General features: G+C 34.4%; 2 protein-coding genes across 6 annotated transcripts in view; both read right to left on the bottom strand.

The window, feature by feature from the left end:
• LOC134709260 (cytoglobin-2-like) overlaps window positions 1-12,171 on the bottom strand; it is a 46,315-nt gene extending 34,144 nt beyond the window's left edge. Inside the window, exons 1-2 of one of the 5 annotated variants that reach the window (XM_063569427.1) lie at window positions 12,086-12,171; window positions 1,656-1,866 (exon numbers count right to left, since the gene is read on the bottom strand). In XM_063569427.1, coding sequence (XP_063425497.1) covers window positions 1,656-1,837 — 182 coding nt within the window. In that variant the 5' untranslated portion in view covers window positions 1,838-1,866; window positions 12,086-12,171. Of the gene's footprint in view, window positions 1-1,655; window positions 2,214-12,085 lie in introns of those variants that run through there. The other 4 variants (XM_063569429.1, XM_063569428.1, XM_063569430.1 and 1 more) reach the window with 4 other exon arrangements.
• Window positions 7,044-8,177, bottom strand: LOC134710451 (uncharacterized). Its single transcript, XM_063570810.1, has one exon. It carries the CDS (start codon window positions 8,175-8,177, stop codon window positions 7,044-7,046), a length of 1,134 nt encoding a protein of 377 aa, XP_063426880.1.
• Window positions 12,172-14,021: the final 1,850 nt, after the last annotated feature.

Below are 14,021 nucleotides of genomic sequence, written 5' to 3'. Positions count from 1 at the left end.
ATAAAAATAATGATATTTAAAGAAATATCGATATTTTATAATTCATAACCAATTTTGTATTATTTTGTTTCAAAACTATGGATGACATTTCAAGGTCATTGCCGAGGGCCAAACATGAAAAACAATACAAGGCTTTAGGGATTTAATTTAGAACGCAATTTTAGACTCCAATCGATTGTTTAAAACAGTAATGTAAATTAGCGTTTAGGTTTTTATGTTTGTTTCAAATAGTTGTCACATGAATGTACACGTCTACCAAAATTTTCTTTTATTCATTCATGTACCCAATGAATTCTGTTTAAGCTATTGAATACAAAAATGTTTTGCAATGGTAAAATTCTACCTGATGTAATAAATGGAATAATTTAAATCTAGCTTTTTATCTTTACTTTTCCTTGGCAAATCCATACTTTAGTTGATGAAACCAAATAGTTACGAGTATATAACCTTTGTTAATCCATTCATCACAATGTCTTTGATCTGCATATGTAAATGAGATGCGGTATGATTCCCAATAAGACAACTATCCACCAGGGACCAAAATGGCGAGGATGTTATCAACTATAGGCAACTGCACATCTTCCAACAACTAGCAAATCCCATACCTGATCGCAAAAGCTATAAACTGAGACTACTACAGAATTGACTAAATATAAAAAAAATCAATCGAAAATACAAACGGCCGTAGGTATGTGCGAAACCAAAACCAGAAGAATGATACAAAAGACCGCAAACAGCGACTCCCACTGAATAACACGCTACAATGAGTAAAAATTTTGCATTCTAAAATACCTTTTGTGTTTAACCTAAAATAGTTCAATCTAAGGCGAGCAATGCTCTTCGATTTCGTTATGTATATAGTCTTTCAACTTTTTTATTCGAGCGTCACTGGTGATGCTTTTGTAGACGAAATCCGCGTCTGGCGTACACAATTACAAGCCTGGTATCTTTGATATCCCGATATAAATTTTTCATTTCGTTTTTATTATTACTTATACACAGCACTGTATTAGCAGAGAAATTTACCGCCAATTGCACCTATAAAAACCTAATACAAATCCATCAAATACGCTGTTCTTCATCAAGATATGACCAAAAAATCCATTAACCTTTACCAGATTATGATGTAAATAGATTTATATACTGTCTTGCCAATGAGGCATGTATATTGTATAAAAAAAGCCTTCATCACAAACATAAAGCTTATCTCCGATATATACTAAATAAACTCTATAATGCACTGTCATAGCATGTTATTGTGCGGAACTGATCACGTAACTGTTTTCATTGAGAGAAAAGAGCGATGGTATATAAGTTTGCTGAGGCGGATTAGGGTTCCCCACCCCCACCCTTTGTGAGAAAGAATTGATGTTTGAATTACTCAATCACTGAAGAGTAATTGGAGCGGGTCCCATCTTATGTGCCCCCTTTTGAAATTTCGTGATCCGCGTTCATACAAGAAACAAATAAACAAAAAGATGAATCTTATTTTAAAAGAAGTGATAAATATTGAATTTAAATAACTGAAATTACAACAAAATTTGATATCATTAAAAATATCAATTTCATTATTGTTGTCCATTCATAAAATTTCAAAAAACTTTTACCTTCCCACAATTTGGGGAAACACGTCAGAGTAATAAAACATAACTTACCTCATAAAAGTGACCACGCCTACTTTTGCTATATCCTCCTTGACCACTGACCATGTTTCTCTAAGTAGCTGTTTTTGGTGGTCATTAATCGGAGGAGTTTGGACCTCCACGTTGAATGTCTGTACCGACATGTATGTCTCTCGCTTAGACTCGTGCACACATTGTGAAAATTCACTCCCCATCACATTATAATCAAACAATTAATGTAATTCTGTAGAATAAGAAAAAAAAATATATGGTAGATTGAATACAAATCGATTTCCTGACAATCTTATTATGAACTGGTAGATTTTAAAATTTATCATTCACAAATAAATCTCAACTTCAAACTGTACAACAGATCAATCATAATCCGTTTAATTCTTTAACAGTAGAATTTCCGTTACTTTGCCATCGTATTTACATCGGCTTTTAACAAGCGCTGCATCTATTTGCTTTGGTGCTATTACTAACTATAAGAGATAGATATAATATCGCTGTCTGTCACAGTGAGACTAGATGTGACGACAATCTGGTTTTAATTCCATAATTAAACACGTCAACTCGAGCGAATCTCACATACATAAGTTTACGACATTCGCACAATAATAACAATAATATGATTTAATAATAAATATTTTTGATAACCACATTTGTTGTTAAAATAAGCAGATTGTTTTAATTCCGTATTCCAACACGTCAACTCGAGTGAGTTTCACACAAAATTTTAGTGCATTTGCACAATCATAACAATGAGAATTATTGTATACTTTTTTAAAACCGCCTCTTATTTTATCTTTAAAATCACCGCAGATATAAGTTTATCATCTTGTAGAGAGTATAATGTACTTCTTTTTTTTTATCAGATTATCTGTATTCTCAAAAATCGATTTTTAAAAACAACTTTGACTTTTCAATACTTTTAAATTGTTCATCAAAATCGATGTTTTAAAACAATAATGATTTTTTTATATTGTTTAATTTTCATTAAAAAAGAGTCAGATATTGTAGTTATTGGTTTCACCATTGTGTTGTGAGTGGTTGTGTGTGTTTGTGTGTCCGCTTCTTTCGGACCGAGAAAAGAAAACCAAAAAGAGCGACGCCCCCGAACACGAAATTAGATGTGTCAGACCTACTATAAAATGACCCATTTGCTAGGATTAAGACATCATGTCTTACATGTAGGATGGTCTTACAAAGTAGTTGTCGTTTGTTTATGTAATTTATACGTGTTTCTCGTTTCTCGTTTTTCTATATAAATTAGACCGTTGGTTTTCCCCGTTTGAATGGTTTTACACTAGTAATTTTGGGGCCCTATATAGCTTGTTGTTCGGTGTGAGCCAAGACTCCGTGTTGAAGGCCGTACATTGACCTATACTTGTTTACTTTTTTTTATAAATTGTTATTTGGATGGAGAGTTGTCTCATTGGCACTCACACCACATCTTCCTATATCTACTTACTTAAGAAATCTCTTAAAGTTGGTCATAAAATGAGAACTACGTGATCAGAGATGTGTATTATGGCATTTTGGACTGGTTTTAATATTGTGAAAAGAGAATTAATAGTTTATGCGCAAAGGAGTAGGGTAAGGACCGATTTTGACCTCTAATTTCAGGTTCATCTGACGAAAGATTTCGACCACTTTTTAAACACTTAAGTGTCTATTTCATGTGATTGTGTTAAAGATATTAACTAATTTAGTCATTAAAAAAGATCCGATTCAAGCTCAAATATGAAAAATCTACCAAACATGACGATAAATGTCACTTTTCAGATGGTTTTTGTAAAAAATGAAAGTGGCCGCATCCATGTTCATCCTCAACCTTTATATATGTTATGTATTATCATCAATATTAAGGATGAACACGAATGTGGCCACTTTCGTTTTACACGGTAACCGTTTAAAATTTAACTAAAATGCTACAATTGTGAAGATTTCAGTAATTAAGCATGACTAAATGGTGCTTATATCTGATATATGTTCATTGTATTGTCAAAAACTGGCCATATTTATGTAGCAGAAGCATTCCACTTTCCAATAAATAACTAAAAGTTAACATTTTAACAATATTGTAAAACTGCTATATTTTGGGGCCAAAAAAGGATCCTTTTGAATATTGACACAACATGGATAGAGGATTTCGAATATCTTAGATTTTATCGATAAAGCAAGGGTAGTGAACATCATTGAATAGATAATTATATATCTAGCCGAAATGATGTCAATGTCAATGACACATGTTGTCACTGACGTCATTTCTGCTAATTTGCCAATCAAACGAACATAGATAGAACTCGTACCTTTCATTTTACTCGACAAAATCTTGAAAATTTTAGAGCAATCTTTAGAATTGCGAAAATTAGGTTCATTCCCATCAAAGGTTACATTGCCATTTATAACTATGTTTTTTATGTTTATATCTGCGGTTCTTCAATATCTGTATTTTATATGTTTGTATTTATGTTTGCCTGACCTATATAAGTATATTTTGCAAATAAAAAAAACATATAATAATAAGACCTTTTAAAACTATCTTTTGACTACGGGGAGCCGAATGGGACTCTTGAACTCGAAATTCAATTTTGTACCTAATTAGAAAATTAGGCGGCGAAAGTCAATTTCTATCCAAATTAGTTTAGTTTGGATTCTGTGAACTAATTTGCATACAAAACTGAGATTTTGTCTAATTTGAAAATTAGGCGACGAAAGTCAATTTGTATCCAAATTAGTTTAGTTTGGATTCTGTGAACTAATTTGCATACAAAACTGAGATTTTGTCACGGCAAATTCAATTTTGTGTTTATTTTTGTGTAGACAAAATTGAGTTTTGTTAAACAGAAGTGAAAATGAACACAAAAAGTCAATTTTGTGTCACATAAGTCATTTTTGTCACAAAAGCCATTTGTGTCACAAAAGTCTTTTTTGTTACAAAAGTCATTTTTGTCACAAAAGTCATTTGTGTTACAAAAGTCAATTTTGTCTACACAAAAATAATCACAAAATTCATTTTTGTCATGACAAAGGAGTCCTGATTTTGGCCCAAGAAAATAAAATGTTTGATAACTATTTCAAATAAGCATATAATGTTTAGAAATCCAAAGGGTGAAGAAATATAAATGAAAAACATAAATATTTTTATCTGATGACGTCGGAGGCTCGCGGGTATAAGATTTTCAGAAAAAAATGAAACATTTAATTTTCATTACAAATTTTATAAATTACCTTAAGTAGTTGATACTCTATCATATGGCACAAAAATCATTCCAAAAAATCAATTCATGTTGGCTCCAGCTGACTTTTTAAATGTAGATATCACTCGAAATTATCTCCCTTTGATGCAAAAACGCATTTTTTGGCATTAAAATTGAAATATCTTTTTTTACTCATCGGTGACCTAAATTTTTTATTGTTCTTTTCAAATAAGCTATACATAAACTAAATAATTGAAAATTTAAGCGATTTCTGTAATAAGGTTTTTTTTTTATTTCGATATTACTTCTTTTTCTCCTATTAGTTCAACAGAAAAAAAGGACATTTACAAAAATGTATGTTTCTTTAGAAGGCAGATTGTGAGCGTAAATGATCGGTGACCCCTCTTTTTTTATTTCATTTTTCTATTAGGTATAAGATAAAGTTCATTTATAGAAAAAAATAGAGAAATCTTATATTAAATAAAAAAAAATTGATTTAGACCCGCGAGCCCCTTTAGCTTTATTATAACTATTTACATAATTTCACAAAATATAAAGTTGTTTCTTGGGTGAGCACATACTTGTTCAATCTAAAATGTACCAAAAAATTTGATGAAAAACAGGTAAAATCACGAAATTTTACAAACTATGCAAATTAATAAAATTGAGAATGGAAATGGGGAATGTGTCAAAGAGACAACAACCCGACCAAAATAAAAAAAACACAACAGCAGAAGGTCACCAACAGGTCTTCAATGTAGCGAGAAATTCCCGCACCCGGAGGCGTCCTTCAGCTGGCCCCTAAACAAATATATACTAGTTCAGTGATAATGAACGCCATACTAATTTCCAAATTGTACACAAGAAACTAAAATTTAAATAATACAAGACTAACAAAGGCCAGAGGCTCCTGACTTGGGACAGGCGCAAAAATGCGGCGGGGTTAAACATGTTTGTGAGATCTCAACCCTCCCCCTATACCTCTAACCAGTGTAGAAAAGTAAAATTAAGTCATGATTTGTTGCCATGGTAAAAACTTGTTAAAGGTCATATTTGTTTTGTTTTTCTGAATACCTTAGTAAAGTTGTAAGTAATTTAAGAATATGTATGATAACTTTTAAATTTACAGTAATTTTTGGGCCAAATAAGGGCCTTATTGCCCCTACTCCTTTCAATTTTGTGTTTTCTTTTGTGTAGTCAAAATTGAGTTTTGTTAAACAGAAATGAAAAAACACAAAATTCAATTTTGTATGCAAATAATAGATATAGGAAGATGTGGTGTGAGTGCCAATGAGACAACTCTCCATCCAAATAACAATTTAAAAAGTAAACCATTATAGGTTAAAGTACGGCCTTCAACACGGAGCCTTGGCTCACACCGAACAACAAGCTATAAAGGGCCCCGAAATTACTAGTGTAAAACCATTCAAACGGGAAAACCAACGGTCTAATCTATATAAACAAAACGAAAAACGAGAAACACGTATATATTACATAAACAAACGACAACTACTGTACATCAGATCCCTGACCTAGGACAGGTGCAAACATTTGCAGCAGTTTATATTTGCATACCTATGAGAAAAATGAATTTTGTCTACAGAAATGAATTATGTTTACAGAAATTAATTTTGTCTACAAAAATGAATTTTGTGTACAGAAATGAATTTTGTCTACAAAAATGTAATGACAGAATTGAGTTTTGTACAAAACCACAAGGGTCCCATTCGGTGCCCCGTATTGATAGCATGCATCGTATATTTCTCGATCAAATCAGTGTACATAGGACAGCTTTTCGTAGAACACTTGTTTATTTTCTCTTAAACATTATCTGGTAGCTTTCCCAAAAATGAAAACTAGAGCAGAATATTAACTTTAAAATTTAAAAATAAGCTTTGCATTCCTTTTATAAATATATCAAATTTGGCGGGGGAATACAAATGTATCAAACTTTAACGACACCGTTATTTCTAATAAATGCTTACTATATTGATAATCTGAATTTGAAAAAAAAAAATACTATCAGCGATGATACAAGTTGATAGCGCAATATTCTGTTTTTGTCTCTTAGGTAACGACATTTCACTTTGAGTTGGCTCCTCAATCCTCAATCTTATGGCCTTATGGCACAACTCTTCTCATTGGTGCATATTACGCCCTATGTGTATCTTCCTCCATGTATTTTCCTCCATGTACTTTAATTTTGTTATTGCTGTTACGATTGAGGTTGCGGATGTTCGGGTAAGTCGAAACATCCTGTTTTTGAGATAAAGGCCGAAATGATTTCTAACTTCCGTTTATATTCTTCTGTGTTTTCGTGGTCTAGTCTTCCTAGCAGGGTGCATGTGTTGATCTTGCGTATTCCAATTTCCTTTGTAATTTGGTGGTACATTTCTTCTCTATAACTCTCGTAGTTGGGGCACTCTGTGAGGTAGTGCTGTTGTGTTTCCTTAATTCCACAGCTGCATAAGTCGGTGGTGTCTTGCCCTGTGCGTTTTTTATAATAATTAAGGGTTGTGTAGCCAGTTCTAAGTTGTATAAGGATGCTGAAGATTTTTTTGGAAGGAAAGTCAAAGATTGGGATGTTTTTAACGTTTGGTGTTATATCAAAGAGGTCTCTTCCTGTGTCGCTTAGTTCCCATCGTCTTTGCCACTTCAGCATGACACTCTTGTGTGCACCTTGTTTTATGTCTTGAAGGGTAATAATATTGTTTTTTGGCAAGAGTTGTGTTGCTTCTTCTGCTGCTTGCTTTGCCAATAAGTCCGCTTCATCGTTCCCTTGAATATTTGCATGTCCTGGTGTCCATAGGATGCAAATTTCCATCCCTTTAGTTCTTAGGTCTTCGATGTGTTCTTTGACGTCTCGAATCACATCAATATAGGATTTGGGTGCCCAATTTAGTGTGAGGAGTCCTACTGCACTTTGACTGTCAGAGAAGATCTTAAGTGTGGTGATGGTGTTGTGTAGTCTTTCCAGTATACAAAATTCCAGTACCTTTACAATTGCTACAAGCTCTGCTAGTAAGATGGATCCTCTTTGAGCGACAGGTCTGTGTAGTCGTATGGCTGGTCTTGAGTCTTCTGTGTATATGATTGCACCAGCTCCACATGGTCCAGGGTTTCCCATGCATGATCCATCAGTGTATGCAGTTGCTTGGTCATTTTCTGTGTTACCTATTAATTCTGTCATGACTGTTATGCATAATTTCTTTTGTTCTGATGTTCTTGATTTCGAGCTGCCGAGTCTGTTCCAGTATGATGGTGTTGTTTTTGTCCTTGATGTTTCTCCAAGTCTATAGGTAAATTCCGGCTCTATTAAATTGATGTTAATGCCAGTTTCTTTTTCCATTTCAAATGATTGACATAGCGCTTTGCCCATTGGTGTTATATAGATGTCATGGCCTATTTCTTCTTGGTAATTTATTAATTGTTGTTTAATAGGTTCTTTTATGGACTTTGATTAAATTTTTGCAATTTCTCTTATAGCAATCTCTTCGATTCTCAGGTCTATTGGTAAATCCCCAGCCTCAATTTCTAAAGCTGCTCTGCCTGATGTTGATGGCATATCTAGGCACAGAGTGAGCGCTTTCCTCTGTAGCTTATCCAGTTTTTGGAGGTCTTTTTGTTCAGCAACCTGCCAAGCTGGGCAGCTATATTCCACCACAGATCTTATGAGACAAAAGTACAATTGTAATAGTTTTTTGGTATTCATCTTACTGATTTGTCTTACTTCTCGTAATATGGTCAGATTTCTGCTTGCTCTTTTTCCAGGGTTTCTAGGTGTTTCCCAAACGTCATCTTCTCGTCCAATATTACTCCGAGTAACTTTGGGTTTGGGTTATAATTTAGCTCTTTTCCATTTAATTGGATTGTTTTATCCTCTTTACTGATTTTCTTTTTGGTGAACATGCATACTTCTGTCTTTTCAATGCTGATGTTAACTCTCCATTTTCTGGTCCATTCTATTGCTTTTCCGATGTCTTGTGCCATTTCCTCTTTCAGTTCATCTATTTCCTCTGGCTTTCTGGATTGCCACATTGTACCGTCATCTGCAAATTTTGTGTTCTCACCTTTGATTTCATTCAGAAAATCGTTTATATAGATGTTGAACAGAGTAGGAGCTAGCACAGAGCCCTGTGGTAGTCCTATATTTGTTTCAAATTCAGTTCCTATGAACCCATCAAATATACATTTTGCCATTCTGTTGTTCAGAAAGTTTTTAATCCATTTCCATGTTTTTCCTTGGATTCCTAGTTTATGTAGCTTTACCATTAGTCCTTCTCTCCAGATTGAGTCATATGCTTTTTCCAGGTCAATTAGACATGCCAAAGTAATTTCACCCTCGTTGTATTTCTCTATGACGTTTTGGATAAATCGCAGTAGACAGTTGGAGGTAGAGTGTTTTTTTCCTAAAGCCTTCTTGATTTATATCATTAATTTGCATTCCCTCTATAAAAGCTGCAAGTCGGTTTAGGATTATCCTCTCTGTTATTTAACACATGACACTAGTGAGGCTGATTGGTCTATAAGATGACGGGGAATAGTAGTTGGTCTTTCCTTGTTTGCGAAGGAATTTGACATTGGCAGTTTTCCATTCTGTAGGGAGTTTCCCATTGTTCCATGACAGGTTGGTCATAACTCTCATTGCTTCTATGAAATTTGGTCCCGCAAATTTATATAATTTTGGGAAGTGGTCGTCTGCTCCAGGTGATTTGCTTATTTCAAGTGCAAAGATGGCATCTTCTACTTCATCAGATGTAATTTCATAGTCCAACTTGTGTTTTGTTGTTTTTATTTTATCTTCCATATTGCATATGTTTTCATACTCTTCCATTGTTTCTTTATAGAATGTATCGTCATATTCATCTGTCCTCAGGTGTCCGCCTTTAAAGAAAGTGTCTTGTAAAATAGTACATTTTTCCTCCTCAGAAAAGGCTGGTGCGTTACCTTCAGCAATCAGTGGGAGTATTGTGTTGCAGTCCTTCTTTTTGGTCATCTTTTTATAAATTGTCCATATTTCTCTTGAATTTCTTGAAGAGTTGAATCTTTCAATGAGCTTAGAGTTCCACTCCTCCATTGCCTTTTCTTTCTGGAGCTCGAATCTATCTTCTGCATTTTCAAGAGCTATCTTATGTTGAGTGATGTTACTTTTTTTGTACTGCTTTTGTCTATAGTTTGGATCCTTTTTTGCCTGACTGACTTCTATGTTCCACCATGGAGGCTTTGTATTTGCTTTTTTCTTAACCTCCCTCTTTTTAATAACCTCTGTCATTGTTCTGTCGATTGTTTCTTTAAGGGATTGATAAACTTCATCTACATCATTGCTGGATGAACTGTTGGTAAGCCATTCAGACATGTTTTTTTCGGATTGCTCTTTCCAGTTGTTCCAATCAACCTTGTTCAACTGCCATACCTGCTTTTTTTCCTTTGTTGTTGTTTGTGTTTTACAGACATCTAATTCTAGGAGGACACATATATGGTCTGATCTGACAACTTCATGTGCTAGTGTTGTACATTCCTTTACTTTGTTGTTTATACCAGGAGTTATCAATACCAAATCTATAACGCTTTTTGTATTTCTTCTTGTTGGTTGTCCATCATTTCTACATAACATACCAGTTTTTGTCATACAGTTTTCAATAATCTCTCCTGCTTTGTTGGATTTATCGTTGTTCCATTCTAGGCTTTTGGCATTTAAGTCTCCCATTACAACTAAATTTGGTTTTCTTGCTGAGGTATAATTTTCTATGTTCTTACTCAGTTTTTCCATTTGTTCAGTTTCCTCAGGTGGGATATATGGTGTGACTATGTTGAAATTATGATTGCTGTCAGTTTGTATGTTGATTCCAACACTTTCGTAGTCTTTGTCATCCAGAACTGGGGTCCTGGTAGCTATGAAATTACTTTTGTGCGTGTTTATACATATGGCTACTCCTCCTCCTTTTCTCCCTACTCTAGGTACATCATGCACCTGCCAGTCTTAAAATTTTAATTTTGTATTCTCACTCTGGTGTGTTTCATTTAAACAAACAATATCTACATCATAATTATTTACAATATTTACAAGTTGTTGATAGGCTGTGCTGATCGCTTGTGCATTTAGCAGGAGGATCTTCATTTTCTGGTTTTAAGATGTTATTAAGTCTCCTCCTGTTGTTGAAATCTAAGTATTTCTTACACTTCCCTGATGTTGACGGGTGAATTCCACCGCAGTTGATACAGCAGGGTGTGGCTTTACAGTTGCTGTGTGCGCAGTTTTCTTTCCCACAGTTTGCACAAGTGTGTTGGTTTAGGCACCACTTACTGATGTGTCCAAATTTGTTGCAGTTATAGCACCTCACTATTTTAAATTTTCTATCTGGTTGAAAGGTTGAGTATGTGTTTGTTCCCGGGTGACAGAAACCTTTGGAGGCAAGTGCTATTTTGGCCTGGTTTTGGTTTTTGAAAACTACTCTCACTACTGGCATTGGTTTACCTGTGTCCCTGTATCTTTTTCTATTTACCGCCACTATGTCATATAGGTGTTTTAATTCCTGTTGGATGGATTCCTCTGTCATATATGTTGGGATATTGTGCAGGTACACTATATTTATACCATCAGCCACAGATTTGGGTTTGTGTGCAGCAGAATTTTCTCCAAATGATGTTTTGTGCTTTTGCCAGTTCTGTATGATCTTGTCTCTGGTACTCTTGTCCTTGAGGTGGATAGCCACTCCCCCTTTAGGTAGGCTATAAGCTTCCTCTATGTTACCTGAGAGGTCTTGTATTTTAGCAAGCTCTTTCCTAATTGAAGTGCTGTCTCTTGCAATGCTTGATTTTTCAATGTTGTCTATAATGATTATTGTGTCTGGGTCTGTTTGGTCTGCTTTGTAGTTGTTTTTCTTTACCCCTGAGATCTTTTCTGTGTTGCTATATTCTGGGACACTCTCACCAAGGTTCTTTGTGATTTCTTAGAGTTTATCTATTTTTAGGTCTCTTGTTGTTTTATCTGTCAAAGCTGTTTTTGGCGGGTCTTCCTGAGCACAACCAGCACATATGACTTTTTCTTGTTTTAAATTTTCTGATGTTTCTTTTTTACCAGTTTTCTTAGTTTGTTTGTTTTCTTTGGACGGTTTACTGGTCTCGTCTTGGCTGTCCTTTATACTGTTATTTCTGCTGTTAATTCTGATGCTTCTCCTGGTATGTGGCATGAGTGTAGGTTAATAAGCAAGCAAAGCAAGTAAGCAATTAGTTATATGAATAAATGTTTCAACTTACATATGCTGTCTTTAAATAATCAGCACTGTTCTGTGGTGAGTTAAGAAGAATCTTGATGTTTCCAATTGAATCTGTAGGATGAATCTGTAAGTAGATTAGAGAATATAAGTTTCAATAATTATGTCTTGGTTACTTTGACAAAGGCTGATAAGATAACCTCACCTAAACCCTTTGTCGCAGTGTATACGGTAAGTATTGAATAATTCTCTAAATGTTTACAAGGATCCTACTTACACTGGTGTTCAGTGTTGATATTAGAAAAAGTTAAGAAGCTCCTCCTCCTCCACATGCAACTGGATGATGTCTGACTGTTGTCTAATATGATAGCACTCCAAGTATGTATCTATGAGGAAGTATTTTGTTATGACAAGACTAAACAATGCGCCTGGGTGTACCCCGTCTTTTTTATTTATTGTGATCCGCACTGATTTTCTCACTCCACCTCTTTTGACCTTTCTTCCTCTAAAGAAGTACTGGCTTATTTTTATAGTGTTTTTGACTTGTTCAGTTCTAATATCTTAGAGTTCAGTAACTTTACTTGTCTTGTTACTTGAAAGTCCTTAGATTTGTATTTGGCAGGGTTTTGGTGGTTTCTACTTTTGTTCCACTTTACTATAGAGAGAATTGGACAGTCTATGAATTTGATCTCTGCCCCTTTTTATTTCCTCACTAATTTTAGGGCCCTATTGTACTGCTCTATTATGTTATTCACTGATTTATTGCTATGGTGTCTCAGGTTTATAAATTTACCCCTTTTCTCTGTAAGGTCGCAAGTTCCTGCCCATAGGTATATGATTATATATTGATGTCTTTTAAGGGCCTTTTCTATCCTGCTTTCAATGAGATTTACAAGTACCTCTGTTTTTGCGCCGGCGAAACACCAGGATTCGAGGGGGAATTCGTATATATTGCATGCGTCTCTCAACGTAAACCCCTTGCTGTCAGATACCAAAATTGGTGTTTTGTACCTGAATCCTTCTGGTTCCTGAGGTTGCTGCTCTATATATCTCTTTAATTTACTGCTCATTTCATCTTTATAAACGGAAGTTAGAAAATGGAAGTAGTTTTGTTGTCAATGAAACAATGAAATTGATATCTTTTCCCGCTAAACTATCAATTTTTATCAAGGACGATATTTTGTGTTATGGTTGTTTTTTTGGGTTTTTTAATCCTTTTTTTTTGTTGTTATTATACCAATTCAATTAAAAAAATAAATAATAAAAGGCGTCTTAAACATACTCTGCAAAATTTTAGCGAATCCGCTCATTATGTGGACATTAATCGGGGGTAAATGCCTTATAAAACCAATTTACGTATCTCACGTGACGTGGACAAATTGTGGTTGGAAAAGACAAAATCAACAGGAACTGACACGGACAAGTGTTATAGTTGTGAAAATTAATTAAATACATGTCATCGCTAATGTCCACCTCTGTCTATTTTATATATGTCAATACAACAGGTTTAACATATTACAGCCAAACAAATCAAATATTGACAACTATCAATAATATATACATATTTGGATCAAGATTTAATTTGTGTAAATATTACGTCATACATGATCTTTAATTTGCCGGAACATAATTAAAAAAAGGCAATAGGTGTTCAGAAAAGAATTTAATAAAACACATTTTGGTATGGTTAAAGACCTGTTAATGTTGCAGCAGAACTGATAATAGATTTTGGCCCATCAGGTTGCTACCCTTAGTTTACGCAAGCTTCAAATATTTTAAAAGAGGTAACAAACAGAACAAATATCCGATCATTGTTGTTCAGGTTTATCAAATTTTAATGCGCTAGTGTGTCTCATGTTTGGATTGATGAACCAGGCAAAACAAGCACAATAACATTAACGGTACCAATTTTCCTGCACCAGATGCGCATTTCGACAATACATGTCTCTTCAGTGATGCTCGAGGCCAAAATATTTGAA

This window comes from Mytilus trossulus, chromosome 3 (assembly GCF_036588685.1).
Source record: "Mytilus trossulus isolate FHL-02 chromosome 3, PNRI_Mtr1.1.1.hap1, whole genome shotgun sequence".
NCBI classification, from domain to species: domain Eukaryota; kingdom Metazoa; phylum Mollusca; class Bivalvia; order Mytilida; family Mytilidae; genus Mytilus; species Mytilus trossulus.
Note: the sequence above shows the minus strand (reverse complement) of the source record. Positions and strands in the feature narration are given on the sequence as shown.